The sequence below is a fragment of the Oryzias latipes genome, chromosome 4 (assembly GCF_053564925.1).
Source record: "Oryzias latipes strain Hd-rR chromosome 4, Olatipes_Hd-rR_3.1".
Taxonomy (NCBI): domain Eukaryota; kingdom Metazoa; phylum Chordata; class Actinopteri; order Beloniformes; family Adrianichthyidae; genus Oryzias; species Oryzias latipes.
Genome location: NC_136240.1, coordinates 12,422,552 through 12,441,282, shown reverse-complemented (window position 1 = coordinate 12,441,282; position 18,731 = coordinate 12,422,552). Strand labels below are relative to the sequence as shown.

General features: G+C 41.0%; 1 protein-coding gene across 3 annotated transcripts in view; it reads right to left on the bottom strand.

The window, feature by feature from the left end:
• negr1 (neuronal growth regulator 1) overlaps positions 1 to 18,731 on the bottom strand; it is a 165,119-nt gene that overhangs the window by 36,815 nt on the left and 109,573 nt on the right. For all 3 annotated transcript variants that reach the window (XM_023954182.2, XM_023954181.2, XM_078945847.1), the window contains exons 5-6: positions 10,484 to 10,604; positions 4,369 to 4,517 (exon numbers count right to left, since the gene is read on the bottom strand). In XM_023954182.2, the coding sequence (XP_023809950.1) occupies positions 4,369 to 4,517; positions 10,484 to 10,604 (270 nt within the window). The remainder of the gene's footprint in view (positions 1 to 4,368; positions 4,518 to 10,483; positions 10,605 to 18,731) is intronic.

The window sequence follows — 18,731 nt, the reverse complement described above, 5'->3', positions numbered from 1 at the left end:
TGCGGTATAAGTGTTCGCTATGCCCCTCCGCCAGCATCATGCCCGTAGCAAAAAGGACATGAACATTTTTGCCCTACAGGGTCACAGAGTGATTTTCACGTATTTCAAGCAGGCCACCTCTGTGCGTCTACAGGTTTGCCCATTTTTCAACAGCCTGTTTCCACCCGTAAGGGCAGTTGTGACTAAAACCTCAGGTTGGTTTCAATTCACTTAAGTGACGATATAAAATATTACAATTCCATTCGAACATGAACTATAATTTATTCAAACAACCCTGCATACACATTCTACCTCATTCAAATACAGATATGGGAATAAAAGGAAGTGTGTGAGGGCCCAATAAGTCATGACAGAAGCTCTACATGTGCCTGCTTTGATGTAGTTTTACTGAATATAAAACACATCTTCATTTCAAAACATTTTTACATCCGCTTCATTTGCTTCCATGCACCATTTAGCTCCATTCACTGCTCCCTCTTCACGGAGCTGTTGTTCAAAAGTACTGACAATTGTGACAAGTGCTTCTCCACTTTGGTGTTTGTTCATTTACAGATGACCCAGGGGGCTTTGTTATTCAAAGTGTATAAAAAGATATATGCACTCTTGCACACTCGCATATGCACGGCATACGGTACTCTAACAAGTTGTACCAGAGGCTGTGTGATTGTACTCCTCTTCAAAGTTGGTGTGTTTTTCCACACATTTCAACAAAAGTGCCACTTTGCTGAAAGAGTTCACAGTCCCTGGGAGAAATTTTAACAGCATCAAATAAACACCAAAAAGTTCTAAGAAAACAGAATTCAATAGAAACTAAAGACCTAATAAATGAAAGGTATCTATTATGAGATATAGAATGTCACAGATTCTAACTAGGTCTTTGACTGGATAAACTAACAAATAACTGATGATTTCCCATTCCTGTTCTCCATCAACATTGTTTTATTAAACTCTATTTTCTAATTTATGCATAAATTTGGATTATAAAGGGATGCTGCTCCTGGGGTTAAGTTGCTAGGACACCGTCTCTGGCGAGGATCTTGAAGGTTTTTCAGCTGTGGCTAATCTCTGACTCTCTGTGTACCGTTCGTTGCCAAACCATTAAATCAATTCCATTTTGATTCAAAAGTTTACAGTTCAATTATATTCTGTTCCTTATTGTGCAGATCCTAAATCTCCATTCCAAAGCAATTTTAAGTGATTTTGTGAAGTACTCAACTAGTGGAGCTTTTATTTAGGACACTTTTGAAATATTGCATTGAAACTAACCAAAAAGAGATTATATTTGAACTCAGTCTTAACTTTGTTCGTCTACCTATTTTTAAATCTGTCGTTGCCTGACTGTTGTTTTAATATGTTTGAATAATGAAAAATCTAACAAACTGACGTTATTTTTGCTAGTGTTCTAAAGCAACAATCTTTTTCACTCATGAAGCCTTATTGGACTAATGTAAAAAACAATCTTAATAAGAGTTTTACAAATGTTTCATTATGATCAAGCTTGGATAATACTAGCACAGAGGAGGAAAAAAAAACAATCACAGAAAAACCTCATTATCGTGCACCAAACTTTCTCATCTCTTTCTACCTGGACATCTTGATCAATGTGATTTAAAACCACCCTTAGTTTTTTGCCGGTGACGTGTGCTGGAGACAAAACTTGTATTTTTATCGTGGAACTGACCTTTCCTATTAGTCTAATTTACAAGAGAAACAGGAACGGATGAATCGGGTTGTTATATGTTTGAATGTACAGTAGAACCGGCGAGGAGGCAATATGTGAAAAGTTAGAAAGAGATGAGATACAGTAAGAGAATGTAATGAAAAGATTATGGAATCTGAGTTAAAAAAAAGCCATGATAAAGAGAGAGACAGACAGAGATAAAGACAGAAAGGAGGAGGGAGAGAAGTTGGGGTTGGCTGCTTTCTCTGTCTATTCTTTGCTGCTCTCCCTTTGAGGCCTTCTTGGTGTCACATTAAGATCATCCATTTCAGTATCTGAGACAAGCCTTTGATGTTCTTTGTGCATACACAAACAGGGGAATGGAGGGCTCCTTTGACAATTGCCAACTCTACAGAAATATCTCTCTGATATTCGGAGTCTCTGCCCTGGTAGGGACAATGTTATCATCAGAGAGCGCCAAGCAAACGAGTGAATAATTTAATCTACCTGTTCATATTTTAGCACTGAGTGCATCAAAGTGGGTTTTTCCACCCAGCTCTGCTCTGAAACACAAAGATAAATACATTAGCCGACTCAGTCTGCCATCAGTTTTGATAAACAAAAACCCAAAAGCAACTGAGAGAACAAACTCAGCTTTATGCAGCATTACCTGGGAGAAAGAAACTCCTAATGGAGTGAAGCTAAATAAGACTTCAACCTTAAGGCTGTGTCACACAGCAACAATGTATATTTTGCGCTTATTGCACCAATGTAAATGTGTCATTTGTGACTATATGTAGATAAAGTGAGAAAAGTTGTGGTCTTTTGTTAAAGTTAAAATCCCAGAAGTACAAATAAACCACGCAAAGAACACCTATATCAAGATTCAGTTATATAATTTTATTCTATTTATTCATTCTTCTTTATTCTCTCTCCTAAATACATAATTTTAACATGATATGTGCATCTTATATGTGATATAACAGTTATACATTTTTATAAAAAACACATTGGAAAAGGAAAGCTACAAATATTCATATGCATATAGCAAAAAATCATGCACAGTTGCGCAAGATTAATCGTGTACAACCTACGTAAAAGATGCATTAAGCTTGCACATTCTCGACTAATCAAAAATTTTGAACAGCTCAAAACCGAATTCACCCATCAGCTCAACCCCTATACCGACGTCAGCGCACATCGACGAATTATGAACACAAGAAACACTAATGAATTATGTATCTCACGTACGTATCATCAAAGACCAAAATGTCATATGTGGAAAATGTATGTAGTTCCTGTGTGACACGGCCTTTAACAGCTAAACTCTCAGATGTAAAAAAACAAGGAAGAACTGTGGGCTTCTCTGTGTTTTCTTATCAGATAGCAACTGAAAAGAGGAATATTTGAATCATTGAAGTATGTTTTGATTTATTTTACAGATGATTTTGAGATTATTTTCAGTAAATGGATGCTTAAGTACTGTGGGAGTTGGACACAGTGCCTGACTATTACTGGAGTTATACCGCCTGAACTGAGTTTGTGATCAACAACAATACTGATAAACATTTTAATTTAGCATAGCAATTTTGTAGACTTTTACAACAGACTGCAGGAATCACTGCTGATCGGTGATATACTGAGCTTTTCCCAAACATCATCAGGCCAAAAACAGAATGCTTCCTGGATGGATGCTCAGTCCATGGCTGCCTTTCCACCTCAGAGTCATTAATGTGGACAGGGGTGTGATAACAGGCTCAATCATCTCCTGCAATTTTGTTTTTCTTTTCTTACTATAGCCTAAAGCAGGTTGCCTCATAACCTAAAAAGCCCATCTAGCTCCCCAGGCTTTTTAAGGGTTGACTATTTTTGTTATTATGTATTGTTGGCAGCTTTTTGAAATTCTTTCATGTGTCTAAACCAAATCATTTTAATTATAAATCAGTCATTTTTTTTAACTTAGTTTGAATAGAGGAGAAATGGTAATCAATGATACATGCTGTTATGTGATTAACATTGAACAAATGTGGCTAGTCATTAATGTATGGGCTTACAAATGTGAGTGAGCAAGCAAACAAATAAAGGTTTTCTCTAGCAACATCTTCGGTCACTTAAACATTTGTTTGTTTTTTTAAGAAAATATTATTTTATCTTTAATTTCCACCAAAAATAAAATTCAAAATAAAGCTGCAATGTGTATGTGTCTTGCTGTATAGTAAGCTCTCATACTTTGCATCTGATGTCTGCTGTTGTTTTTTAGACCTTTGGATCAATCAGTGACATCATTTAATAAAGAATATTTGCTTTTGTCCCTGTTGTTCTATAACAACACACAGACTCATAGAATACATGCTTTTTAGATCTGAAAAAACTGAACCTTTTATTAACCTGTTTCAGTTAAAGCTTGACTACAATTTAAATTTTAAATCAGACACTCGTTCTCACACAGATTGCGACCACAAAACATCATATCATAGCTAAAATACAAAAATAAAAAACACTTCCAGTGCTTAAATGTGGACTTCCAGTAATAGCATTGAGTTTACCGTGGTTTCCTTAATTTCGTATTCACCAAATGACCCTTAATTGAGGCTACTCCAGCACAACACTTAAGGACACACACCTCTCACTGACACCTAGAGCACTCTCTTAGCCGCCAGTCATTTAAGCACTCCACTTAGCCACAAGAAGGCGGAATGACAACTTACGAATAAGAGGCACACTGGCATTGGCCTTTCCTAGCTTGTTGGTGGCGACACATGTGTAGTTCCCGTAACGATCTTCTGTCACGTTGGTCACAGTGAGGACTGATCTGGAGCTGAGGCTCTTGATGTCAATCCCCTGTTCCTTGATAATCCTGATAAGAACAAAAGAGGAACAAATGAGGTTTTAGATTTTTCCATGAAATTGAAAAAGAGCAAAGACATTGCATGAACCAGGGTTGGTAAGAAAAGAAATATTTGTAAGTGGATCTGCAATGGCATAATAGTTTTGAAGACTTTTCAGCAAATCTCAACACCGCACTCTCTCTTCCTTTGGTAAACGGGACATTGTTATTCAAACACCCCCCACCAAAAAGAAAAATTAAAAAACCTTGTGCATAATGTGAGTTGACAAAACACTACACATCCTTATCTAAGCCAGCGTTTACACAATAGCTCCTCTTCCAACATAATTATGTCTACAGTCCTTAAATTTAATTCCTTTTTGCTTGAAGTTTTTTTCAAGTTTGACACTTTTATCTTTGAGGAAGATTGTAAAGCTCTTCTTACTGTTCTTTCAAAAGAAAATGTTGGTGCCACATATCAACTAGTGTATTTACTTTTGTTGTCATTTTGTGTATCATTAGTTGTATCTAGTACAGGGCTGTAACAATAAACTGACTGCTCGGATGTTCACAATCTGTTCCTGAAAAAAAAAGGAAATATATTTGTGACATCTGAGATCGCTGATTCACAAACTAATGTAGTAGAATATAGGAAAAATACTCTTTAGGCAATGTACTTTTTTATATAAAATTACAGAATAATATTGGATTTTATGTATATAAACCACAAACTGAATGTCAGTAATGGTAAATAACCCTTCAAATTAAAAGGTCTTAAAGGTTCTCATTTTCAAAATAAAACTATTACCGTACGTTTTTCTTTTGTAGATGAAAAAATGAGACTGAAGTTCAGTTTTGATGAAAGGACTGTGAGTGTTTTCTAGTTTATTGAGGTGTTGCTGTTTCTTCCCTTACTATCCTCTTGTCATCTCTCTACTGTAGTTGTGGTCAGTAAAACTTGGAGGATGGAAAAACTGTGGAGAACATTTTCAGGATTGGTTGTTAAATGATCCAAAGCAACAATGACGTTTCTGTTTTGTTGACGGCTGAAGTCAATCAGGAAGGTGGCTGAAAACCTTTGTGTGTGACATTGTTTAAAGTGTTTAATGACATTTCTTTCCTTCTAAATCTGTGTTTTTCTGTTTAGTTGATTCTGACTTTCTGTTCTAAATAAATGTATAAATGATGGTAACTAAAAACATACTATTTTTTATTTTCATACATGCAGTGGAAAAACATAGAAACCATTCAAATCTAATATATTAACTAGTAAGAACGAGTTTGATCCGTGAGTCATTGGTCTTGATTGAAGGCTTGTAATGTTTTGTTTGTATTTAACTGTGGCTGTGTGTCCTGTTTGCACATTTTCAGTCCTGTTTTTTTTTCCTTAAAAGACCAAGCCCAAGTTGTGAATCAGAACATGTTCTTGATCTGTCTTGCTTGGTTATACATGCATTATATAAAATCATTTCTGGGTCTTTTGAGTCGGCTTTAGGGAGATGCTGTGAAGGACTAAGACAAGAGAAAAATGACTGCAGGGTGAAGCAGCAGGGCGTCCCACGTCATGCTGTTCGTCCTTTAGTTTGAGGTGTGAGGATTAGAAGAAAAGTCGACAACTGTCTGGTGCCGACATCTTGTCCGAACAATGTTTTGTTAGATTAGTTGGTGTTGTGACTTTTGAAAGCCTAAAAGGATAACATTTATTTTGTCTAGAAATATGCTATGCATCCTGACAGTCGGGTGGCTGTGAAGGCTGTTTATTTTCATCTCAGTGGCTGCTGGGAAGTCCCAGTTTTGGCATTGCAAACAACAAAACCCTCCATTAAGAAGGCATGTTGGTGTTGGTCTTGTTGTGCCTCACTCATAATCTCTCGCTGAGTTCAAGATGCTCAAGATACACTATGTGTGACCTCATGTCCACCAAATATCCACAAATCTGTTGTTCCCTGTCCTGCTGTGACTCTCAGAGCTAGCTTAAAAATAACTGATAGTGTCTCCATATGTGTGTCCCCATCATTGGTTCAACATCAGACCAGTCAGTAGCAGAAAGCTCTTCAAGGTGTTCTTTTTATAACACATCAAATCAAAATTTACTTGTCAAAATTGTCAAAGTGTATCTGAAAAGAGCTGGATTGGTGTTATGCTTATATTAGCACAGAGCTTAAAGCAGGATTCTTCAGCCCATGTACAGAAAAGGTAGAGAAGAAATGTTCAGGTTATAAAAAGTGGAACATGTTTTGTGCTCAAGTCCTCTCTCAGGTGTTCTGTTCATAAGTAGATTGAAAAAAAAAATATCATAATTTAGCCATCTAAGAAGGTATAGACGAATCCAGTCCTTGAATTAAGCGAAGACTAGAATCATGCCAACTTGCCTCCTTAGCAATTTGAATAAATTGAATTGAATCACCCTGTAATTACAATTAGCACAGTGTGAGCAGATGATTGAAATTGTGCTCACCAGGAGTAGGTAAATGATGGGTACTAGCTCTAATTTGGCTTTTAAATTCAGGAACTGACACTTGAAAACCAGACTAATTGATATATGTGTGGCAGATGACTTAAGCCAGTTTCTGGCAAACGTTTCATTTGAATGCAAGGTGAGGTTCAGGCACACATGAGTCTGGCTCGAACACTTTCCAAGTCTCTGGAGGAAAGAGAAAACAACCAACAGGACAACCAAACAGTGCTTTAATATAAATGGAAGATGTTACTAGATGTTGCTATTGTCAAATGTCAAATGAAATGATTTTAAAGATAACGTCTGTTTGATCAAATGTCTCTGCTTTACCCATAAAGTGAAGCAACTTTCTTCTAAATGTTTTTCTTTTTACTATAAGATTGTATGGGAGTATTTTGGGGTGGCTGTGGTGCAGACGTAGAACGGTCGACCTCTAATCAGAAAATAGGAGGTTTGGTTCCCGCCCTGCCTGCCTATTTGTCCTTGGGCAACACACTTAACACTGCATTGCTCTTGGTGGGTCTATGTTGCCACAAGTGTTAGTCAAGGCACTGTGAATGTGTGTGTGCATGGGTGAAGGGACTGTGACTCTAAAGCACTTTGGGCCTTTTTAAGAAGGTAGTAAAGCGCTACATAGGTACAGTAAACCCTTGTTTTTCGCGGGGGTTACGTTCCTAAAGGAACCCGTGATAGGCAAAATCCGTGAAGTAGAATTCTTTTTTTTTTTTTTTTAACAATTATTATCCAATTAATTACTCTGTTATACATTGAAAAGAAAGAACAAACCATTTTACAGGCTCAAGCATTTGTTTCGCAAATAAAAGTGCTTTAGAAACGTTTTCTTCAACAAATAACTTCTGTACTGCACTGTCTAATAATAATTTTAATCATCATTGTGAACCGAAAGCTTCAAATTGCGGAGATTATCCCCGCCCACCGCGACCCGAGTAATTGGATTAAACGGGAGAAAATTTAAAATGATTATGAAAAAAATACAAAGTACAGTCGGACAAATAGTGACTCAGGTGTATTTCACTGCTCTTCAGACTGAGCCGCTGCATCCTGACTCCACTCTGCAGTGTTTTCTTCTTCTGAAGCCCGCGGTGCAGCTGTGTTTGTTCGGGTGAAGAACATAGTGATAGGCAGTTGTTGTCGCTCTTTTTCTATGGGTTTTAAAGAAACTCAAAATTGCTAGAGAATTTGCACGTATGTAATTTGAATTTGGCAAGCTGTTTTACATATTAAACTGCAACGTTATTGATGCACAGGTAGAGAAGAAGCAGAGTGACTTTTTAGCCAATCAGAATGCAGAACACAATGCACAATCCCAGCAACAAGGCTAAATATTTCCCCTAAAAACTGTGCATAAATCTATTACATAGGTATTTACTCAAGAATATATGTATTTTAATAACATAAACCTAGAATAAATATTCAATTACATAATTTTTTTTTTTTTTTTTTTTTAACTTGTCCTGTCCAACAGCTAGGCAGACAGATGAGAGCTGAGGGCCTCTTGGGTTGGACATATTTTACTTTAACAAGAGGGGTTATTAATCTTCAGACAAACCAAAGGTATGTCTGAATAAACCCCTTTTGTAATTGAGGCCAAACTTTATTAATTTCAAACATGTCTGAAAATCTTTGGTGTTGGACCGGACGGAAAAGGAAAGAGGGGAAGAAGAAAGAGGGACGTTAGAGAGAGGGGGGGTAGGGGGTGATAATAGGAGGGGAAGGGGGATAAGACCATGAAGCAGCATAAAGCAACAAGTTTACTGGTTGTTAATCATTATGGTAAGGTTCAAATGTAAAAAAAAAAACAAAAAAAAAAGGGCGGAGCCTGTCCACACACACACTCAAATGTTATAAACACACCTGTTAGTTGCAAAAATGTCCACCTGTCGACATGTACACAAAACAGATAGTGTTCACACGCATACTTATGCCTTAAAACCAACTAGTGTGAAATATTTCAGTCATTCAGTCTGTTGAGCTAACACCTGTGCTCAGGTGAGTGTTTATGTTCTTCTAAAATGGATGGTGGAACGTGAAAAGAAGGAGGGAGAGTGCCCAGCCATCCCCACCCCAAGACCCCCACCGCACCAGCAGCGGCAGCCGGATTCCCCCCAACACCACACGGGAACCGGCAGGGAACAACCGCCGCCCGGGCGACCAAGCCCGCCACCCAGGCCAGGGCCAGCAGGGCCGCCGCAAGGCCCCCAGAGCCAGAGAGCAGGGAGGCACGGAGGGAAAGAGGGCGCCGCCCCAGCCCAACCAGGAGAGCAGCCCCCCCGCCGCGCCGGGAGAACCCAACGCAGGGCCCCACCGGAGAAGGACGCCCACAGCCCCAGACGAGCACCCCACCACCACCCAGGAGTTCCGGGCATCCCCCCGCCCCAACCCCAGGTACGGGCCAGGACCCCCCAAGGGAGACCCACTCCGCACTCCAGGCAGCCATCCGCCCGGCCCACGGTTGGTCCAGGGAGGAGCGAGGCAGGGGCCCGCCGCCCCCGCCCAGGAGGGGGGAACCCCGGGGAAAAAAGAGGGCCCACAAGGGGTGTTGTAAATATGGCCCGACCAGGCTCGGCCACAGTTGGAAATTTGGCGGGGCCCAGCACTCAGGAGCAAGGACCAGAACCCACCCCCCAGGGACACGAACACCCCCGGCTCAGATGTAATGTGAACCCCCCCACCGCGCGGAGAGAGCACCGCCGGGCCCAGGAAGCCAGCACCCCGGGGACACAGCCGCCGTTGCAAAGGGGCCCGTACCCCCCACCAGGGAAGAGGCAGGGGACAGATGGTCCTAGGTCCCACCTTCCTTGCAAAATGTGTGTGCGTGTATGTGTGTTTGAGAGAGTGTGTGTGTGCATGTGTGTGTGTTTATGTTGGGATGTATATATTGAGGGGGGAGGGGTGTGTGTACTAAGGGGGGTGCGGTTAAAATTGGCGGGTAGGGCACTAAGGGGACGTCTCCTGATTACTCACAGTGACGTCCCCTCACCCTCCCCACCAAGGGGCCCTAAATGTCTAAGGTGCGGTTAAAATTGGCGGGTAGGGTGCTAGGAGGACGTCCGCTGCTTGCTGGCAGTGATGTCCAAGCACCCCCCCTACCAAGGGCCCTACATGTCTAAGGTGCAAATAAAACCGAAAGAGGGGGGGCCCACTCCATACGGCAACCACAGGAGGGGGGTCACTGCCTAGTAAACCCCCCCCCCCAAGGCTCATCGCAGGCTAAGCCCCCCACCCCCTCACCCTATTATGAGGTTATATGAGGAAGGGGGTAAGTTGGGGACAGATGATAGACTGTCCCCCGGTGGTCAAACAGCCGTCCCCCGCCCCCCCCCCCCCAGCAAGGGGGCCAGGCCCACCCAGCCCCGGGGCCCCACCCCCGGAGGCGCAGACACCCCAGGCCCAGCACCACCACCCCCACACAGAGAGAGGGGAGCCAGAAAGCGCCGCCCCCCCCGGAGCAAGCCCAGGCCCCTTCAATTACATAATTGAATACAAATATCCTAACTAGCCATCAGACAACACTCACCTTTTTTCTCCCTTGTACCATTCAAACGTTGGAGACGGCACGGCAGCAGCCTCGCACCGCATCAGAGCTGTGCGCCCCAAACCGACGCCGTGACTTTTCATTTCGTGGATTGATGGGGCAACTGAGGAAAAACAAAAAAAAAACACAGGATACCTTAAAGACACATATCTTTGAAGGGAAATGTATTTCTTTCTTTTTTTTTTTTTTAAATCTGCATCTTTACATCTGGCGGTGATAAAAGGGTTGAACTTGACATTTCAGTCATTCCACACATTAAAGACTGAACCCTGAGGTTGAGCTGGGAATGGAGAAAAGGCACCCATGCTTGGTGCTAGGAGAAAGAAATGAATAGCACAGAACTGTGATAAATAGCTTAATGGAAGTTCAAAGTCTGACTGGTAGGAGCAGGTTCTGTGATGCAAAATGAGGGCTCCTTTATGTGCTGAAACGTGGTGCAAATCTCTTTGGCAGAGTTATGAAGGAAGCTTTGAGCTTGGACAGCTTCCAAAGTAACAGGGTCTCTCGGTGCATTTACTTTCCTTTAGTCATGTACTAAAAGTCATTTTGTAAAATGCTCCATGTAATGTATGGCTGGTGGAAAATATCCTAAAAATCACATACTTTTTTGTTCAAATCAATAATACTGATGTTATTGAAAGACCAAGTCCTTCTCATCTGACAGATATTGTACTTGAGGTCACAAGAGTTTCCAGATGTGTTCTCTCCTTTATCGTGGGAGTTGTGTAATGTTTGCGAAAAAGTCAGCTTTATCTTTTACTACTACTGTTTTATAGATTCTTTAAGACTGTTAAACCCTTCACTTTTCTCAGACAGAGATTCATATTTGCAGACATTTTTCTCTTGTTTAAACTCTTTAAGTTCAATCTTTCATTAAAAAAAAATCCAGAATCATAGAAATAAAACCAAAGATCTGCTTGTGATCACGAATGTGTAAATTAGGTAAACTGAACGTATTCTGTACAGGAAACGTGGCACATGGGAGATTGATTGACAAAGTTCTAACTTGAAATAAAATAAAACCATTCAACATTATACTCCAACAAAAATCCATTTCAATACAGTAGCTGTGTTTCCATTCGTTCCCATGGAATTTGAAATTGTGCAATTTGGATTTGCGATAATAAATTTGCCTAAAAAAACGCTCCCATGTGTAAAAAGTTTGCCACTCAATGGCCAGAATACGCCACCAACATCTCCTTTGATAGATGATGATGAGCGCTAGTGCTGTGGCAGGAAGTGGAACTGAACTTTTGTAAATCAAAGTGTTGTTTACATTCATCGCTATGTTTTTGAATGACTCATCACTTTTGTTTATTAACATTATTACGATTTAACGGAAACAGTTTAATTGCGAAATTGTGTTTTTTTGACATTTCTAGAATTTCGATATGTGTAACCGAATGTGCATACGCGTTATGGAAATGCGGCAAGTGAAAGGTGAATATAGCAAGGGACCTTTGACCAGAACCTGGATTTGTTTCAGTGGTTTACTTTTCCTGTGATGCTAATACTTTACTGCCATGTCATGTAATTTTAATTATCTGCACTACCCCAATTTTTATGATAATTTCGGCTGTAAATTAGCATGACATTACACATGTTGATTTGTACATACTGCCTTTGTTATCTTGTGTTGTCATCTTTTACAGATGTGATAAATTTGGCAATGTTCTCTTAGTGTTTGTTTTTTTCTTTTAACAAAAGCTATTTTAGCCAGATGCTGGTAATGTGAGCAGACACAGCAAGTGTCCAACTGTTCAGCTTATTACTTTGGTGCAAAAGAGCCCTCCGCTTTAAAAAGCTCTGATTCCCTGCAGAACTGTGCTCATATTATGAATAATTTTCTTCGTATTCATAATAATAACAGAGGCACGAAAACAGAAAAACCAATCATTTTGACACACATGGCTCAATCTGTCAGTGTGGTGAAAATTTGGCTTGTCAAATCCTGACAAACACCAAATGTCTTCGGAACACACGAGAATCTGACCCACAATGCATGCATAATGGCTTTGCATCATTCACACTAGTTCTGATTAAAATGATATGATGCAAGGGAAAGTTCAGAATCTTAAATGGAGGTCATTCCTGCCTCCAGCAGTAAATTGCCTGAACACATTTGAAAGTAAAACTGGTGACTATTTATACTCTTGAATACAAGTACTTCAGAAAAATGTCTAAAACCTAAAAAGGTTTTCCCATCATATAAAACCAAACTTTATTGATATATAAGTATTTATATGTAAACAAAGCAAAGAAAAATATTTAAATTAAGTACAGGAACCATTTGGTAACAAGAAAAAAAAAACATTAATGACAGTAATGTGTTTTGTAGAAAAAAATAATTACGAGGTAAAATTTGCTCCACTGAACCTCAAAGTGGTAACTTTTAGGTATGTTAGGAAAAATAAATAAATAAATAAATAAAACAACTGGATTACTTCCTTCTTTTTTTTACTTTTGTTTTATTTCCTTTTTTTTTTTTTTAACTTGTCCTGTCCAACAGCTAGGCAAACAGATGAGAGCTGAGGGCCTCTTGTGTTGGACATATTTTATTTTAACAAGAGGGGTTATTCATCTTCAGACAAACCAAAGGTATGTCTGAATAAACCCCTTTTGTAATTGAGGCCAAACTTTATTAATTTCAATCATGTTTGAAAATCTTTGGTGTTGGACCGGACGGAAAAGGAAAGAGGGGAAGAAGAGAGAGGGACGTTAGAGAGAGGGGGAGGTAGGAGGGTGATAATAGGAGGGGAAGGGGGGTAAGACCATGAAGCAGCATAGAGCAGGCAGGTTTACTGGTTGTTTATCGTTACGGTACGGTTCAAATGTAGTACAAAAAGGGCGGGGCCTGTTCACACACACTCAAATATTATCAACACACCTGCTAGCCGCAAAAATGTCCACATGTCAACATGCACACAAAACAGATAGTGTTCACGAACGCATACCTATGCCTTTAAACCAACTAGTGTGAAATCTTTCATTCATTCAATCATGCAAACTATTAGTGCAAAGGTGAGCTAACACCTGTGCTCAGGTGAGTGTTTATGTTCTTCTAAAATGGATGGTGGAATGTGAAAAGAAGGAGGAGGAGCGCCCAGCCACCCCCACACCCATACCCCCGCCGCAGCAGCAGCGGCAGCCGGAGCCCCCCCAACGCCACACGGGAACAGGCAGGGAACAACCGCCCCCCGGGCGACCAAGACCGCCACCCAGGCCAGGGCCAGCAGGACCGCCGCGAGGCCCCCAGAGCCAGAGAGCAGGGAGGCGCAGAGGGAAAGAGAGCGCCGCCCCAGCCCAGCCAGGAAAGCAGCCCCCCGCCGCGCCGGAAGAGCCCAACGCAGGGCCCCACCGGAGAGGGACGCCCACAGCCCCAGACGAGCACCCCACCACCACCCAGGAGTTCCGGGCATCCCCCCGCCCCGACCCCAGGTACGAGCCAGGACCCCCCAAGGGAGACCCGCTCCGCACTCCAGGCAGCCACCCACCCGGCCCACGGTTGGTCCAGGTAGGAGCAAGGCAGGGGCCCGCCGCCCCCGCCCAGGAGGGGGGAACCCCGGGGAAAAAAGGGCGGCCCACAAGGGATGTTATAAATATGGCCCGACCAGGCTCGGCCATGTTGGAAGTTTGGCGGGGCCCAGCGTCCAGGGGCAAGGACCAGGACCCACCCCCCAGGGACACGAACACCCCCGGCTCAGGTGTAATATGAACCCCCCCACCGTGCGGAGAGAGCACCGCCGGGCCCAGGGAGCCGGCACCCAAGGGACACGGCCGCCATCGCCAAGGGGCCCGCACCCCCCACCAGGGAAGGGGTAGGGGACAGATGGACCCAGGTCCCACCTTCCTTGTAAAATGTGTGTGCGTGTATGGGTGTTTGAGAGGGTGTTTGTGTGCATGTGTGTGTGTTTATGTTTGAATGTATATATTGAAGGGGGAGGGGTGTGTGTACTAAGGGGGGTGCAGTTAAAATTGGCGAGTAGGGCACTAAGGGGACATCTCCTGATTACTCACAGTGATGTCCCCTCACCCTCCACACCAAGGGGCCCTAAATGTCTAAGGTGCGGTTAAAATTGGCGGGTAGGGTGCCAGGAGGACATCTGCTGCTTGCTTGCAGTGATGTCCAAGCACCCCCCCTACCAAGGACCCTACATGTCTAAGGTGCAAATAAAACCGAAAGAGGGGGGGCCCACTCCATACGGCAACCATAGGAGGGGGGCCACTCCCAAGTAGCCCCCCCCCCAAGGCGACTATTTATACTCTTGAATACAAGTACTTCAGAAAAATGTCTAAAACCTAAAAAGGTTTTCCCATCATATAAAACCAAACTTTATTGATATATAAGTATTTATATGTAAACAAAGCAAAGAAAAATATTTAAATTAAGTACAGGAACCATTTGGTAACAAGAAAAAAAAAACATTAATGACAGTAATGTGTTTTGTAGAAAAAAATAATTACGAGGTAAAATTTGCTCCACTGAACCTCAAAGTGGTAACTTTTAGGTATGTTAGGAAAAATAAATAAATAAATAAATAAAACAACTGGATTACTTCCTTCTTTTTTTTACTTTTGTTTTATTTCCTCTCTCAACGTTTAAAATGTTTAAGTTCACTAATTTGTATTGCTTACTGTATAATTTTTTTTTTATTTCTATTTAGATAATAGCACACATTTCCTGTCTATAGGAGATAGATATTGGAATTTGACACAGTTTTTAAGGTTTAAATCATTTCTTTTGCTTTTGTAAAGATAATACTTAGTTATAGCTACAACTCTTTATTTTATATAGTTCTTAGGGTATGGAGATAACATCATGTTGCCAATCAGGCCAGGGTAAGCACTTTTAGGTGAAGAGCTTTGTTTTAATTAAGTGAATGCAGAGTCAGCCTGGTTTGCGATAGCTTTTCTGCCAAACTGAAAATCAGCACAGATGGATGGGCTGGTGCATAACAGATCTGCACAGAATGAAAGAAACATGTAGTCTCTGTGCATGTCATGCACGATTATGTAACACAGACACAGTGAGGTGACTGTGCTTTGAGATGATAGATGCCCTTTGGCAAACCTTCCTTTGCATTCTGATAAGCACATTCATATGTGGAGACCATGTGGGTTTTATGTTCTTGTACATTTGCAGCAATTACAGTTAATTTTCTCTTCTCTGACTCAGCTAAAAAGAAATAAAAAGAATAACCTGGAGATGAAGTAAATATAAAACCATGGGTTATTCTTGAGCTTTCTCTGATCATTTGTTTAAGCTTCGGAAGGTACATACCATACTGATGGACGGTCATGCTGCCCATGCCATGCATGCATGGGTGGTAGTTTTTTTGGAAACATGCTTATTCTTCCTTTTGACTACTCCCTTTATGGGTTGCCGCAGTAAATTCGTTAATGATAAGCACATGTTATCTGGCTTCATCGTTACGGTTGGATGCCCTTTCTGGCCCGACCCTCTGTACTGACCAGGACTTGGGACACGCACAAGAAAACACTGGACAGTCCTGGGTATGTCCAGAATAACACGGCTGTACATTTTGATAAAAAATGTTTATCTAGTGTGTGAACAATTTGTTACTTCAAAGACTTCACAAATCATTTTACATCCTAGAAGAACTGGAAAGCGATTTTGATCCGTGGGATGACTGCAATCCTACATAGACAACAATGCTAATGAAAGAAGATCTGCACAATATTATCAGCACGTTTTTAGTACTGGCCCATGTTTTTCCAACTCTTGCTTATATAGTTCTGCTTTGATTATCATGGTGACCCTATACTTTTAACACATTGCCTGTGTTGGGACACCCTGTCAGTTTGTATCATTATGGTGCACCCTCTAATTAATGTCATCCACTATTTTTAAACATCGCTGCAAGTTTGCCTTTTTAAGATTCCTTAACAGTTATTTGTAGCTTTAAAAAAAAAAAAAATTACAAGGAGGGAACCACTGTTAAAAACACGACTAACAGTAGACTTCTGAACACAGCCCAATGGAATTTAAACAAAATCAATGAAGGTATCTAAACCTCCCCACCTTTACTGGCCTTTCGCAACACTTGGCAAGCACCTTGACTGAATTCTATTTTTGATAGATTAGTTCATAGGAAATTAAAACTCTGATGAACATAACATTTTTTAGATTTTATTCCGAATGACATTAACTTTAACTTTCAATGTAATTGAAATTAAATATAATTTGTTAAAAACTGCCTTCTTGCTTTGTTTTTTCGTAGATTTTTTTTTTCTTTCATAAAACAATCCATCTTCTAAACCCACTTAATCCCTATCGTGATCACAGGGTTGGTGGAGCTTATTCCAGCTACCAACACCTGTTTTAAAATATTGGCATTTCTGAAATTGGCAAAGGTTTCAAGTACTTCTACTTAAAAAAAGACACAATAAACCAAGACCTGTTTTAAATGTCTTTAAAAAAAAAAATCAAAATGAAACTGGCAGCGGGTAATTGAGTGGTTGTAATCCCCTATTGGTGTCATTGCGTTGACCCATTGATTATCTGAAGTCTGTGAAAGTATCAGGGTGACCTGCTGCCGCTCTGTACTGTTATCCAGACAGCGGACACAGTGGCCCAGGCAGGTGTGTCAATACATGAAACCCCATACACAGGGTCAAGCGTCTCTGTTACAAGATTGAAATCCAAGGGGAATTTTCTCAATATCTGTGCTCCTTTTGCAGGGCAGAGCTTTTCCATAAATGTTTTGAGTCCGTAGGACAATATTTTGACAGGTAAAAGTTGTGTAAAATCATAGACCCGACCACAGAGTAGATTAAATGAGGTGGACAGTAGGGTTGTCCATCGTGATGGCTGACTGACATCACGATGGAGATACACCATTGTGATGTCACGCCCCCGCCACGCTGCGAGTCGACACCATAAGCCGTGGTTTCATGTGCAAAATATCTTGATCGGATCAATGGTCGGATTAGAATTCAACCGTGTACATGGGCCCAGAAAACCTTTTTCCGATTATAACATACGTTCACATAGGTCACACTTTCAGTCGGAATAAATCATTTGCACATGCGCAGTAGTGTTTGAAATACCGGTAGAGGAAATTAGTCCCGCTGTAAACAACCCGAGCTGCAACATAAATAGATATCTGGCAGCTCGGTAATATACAAGATAATTTTCTAAATCTGCTTTTATTATTGTTACGGATATTATGAAGCGCCTGTTCGCTAATCATTTTAATTTTAATCTGTGTGGTCAGTGTTTTTTTGTGGAAGAATGGAGCCAGAAGAAGCCAGGGTTAGGAGAGGCTAACATGGGCGAACAACATTTAGCCTTTGATGAACATAAAATCCACGCGGAAAATGCTGCAATCTGCAGCTTGGCTGCAAGTTAATATGTGGGAATAACATCAATAACATCAGTCGGGACACGACTGGAAACACAAATCCACGTGATTGTTTGAACGGTTTTTATGGACTGAGCGACAGTCCCTAAAGACGCTGTGGGAGCTGGCGGTCCGAGCTCTGCCCGGACACACACTTTTACCGGGAGACCCAGTTCTCCTGAGTTTGGTAGCTCGTTCACCAAGAGCTGCGGGACGGATCGCGGTGTGAGGTCTCCCACACGTAACAAAGCATCCTCCCTTCCCCGTCAAACACAAAGCTGCAGGAGCAGACTACTTCTTTTCTATTTTGTTTGTTATTTTTTTTGTTAAAGTTACTTATCCTCATTTTTTCATCCCGGATGAGTCATTAGTTGGGAAATAAAATAAATAAAGTAATAAAGTAAAATAACGAATAATAGTTATATAATAACGAAAAATTATCCCCCCCTCCCCCCCTCGATGATATCATCGTCTATCCCGATGTTTTTCAGTAGACATCGTTAACTGCCAATTCTGGGACATCGCCCAACTCTAGTGGACAGTTATTGGTGAACTTTAGATGAATGCTAGGAATCTCCAACAAACATTGTGAAGGTTAAAAGATGTTCATGAAGTTGTTGCTCTTCTCTGTTGAACATAAAAACTAACACTTGTCGGAACAGTTTACCAAGCTACTTCAATACCATGAAAAGCACACTTTGAAGTCCAATATGCAAAACATTTACAGCAACAGTAATAACAAATTGTTAAAATATGTCAAACTTTGATTCTTTATTATAACTTTATGCACACAGTCTCCAGACATTTTTAAAGAAAGGCTCAAAGGCTTTTGTACTTTCAATTTCTTTTTTTGAAAATTTGAGTTT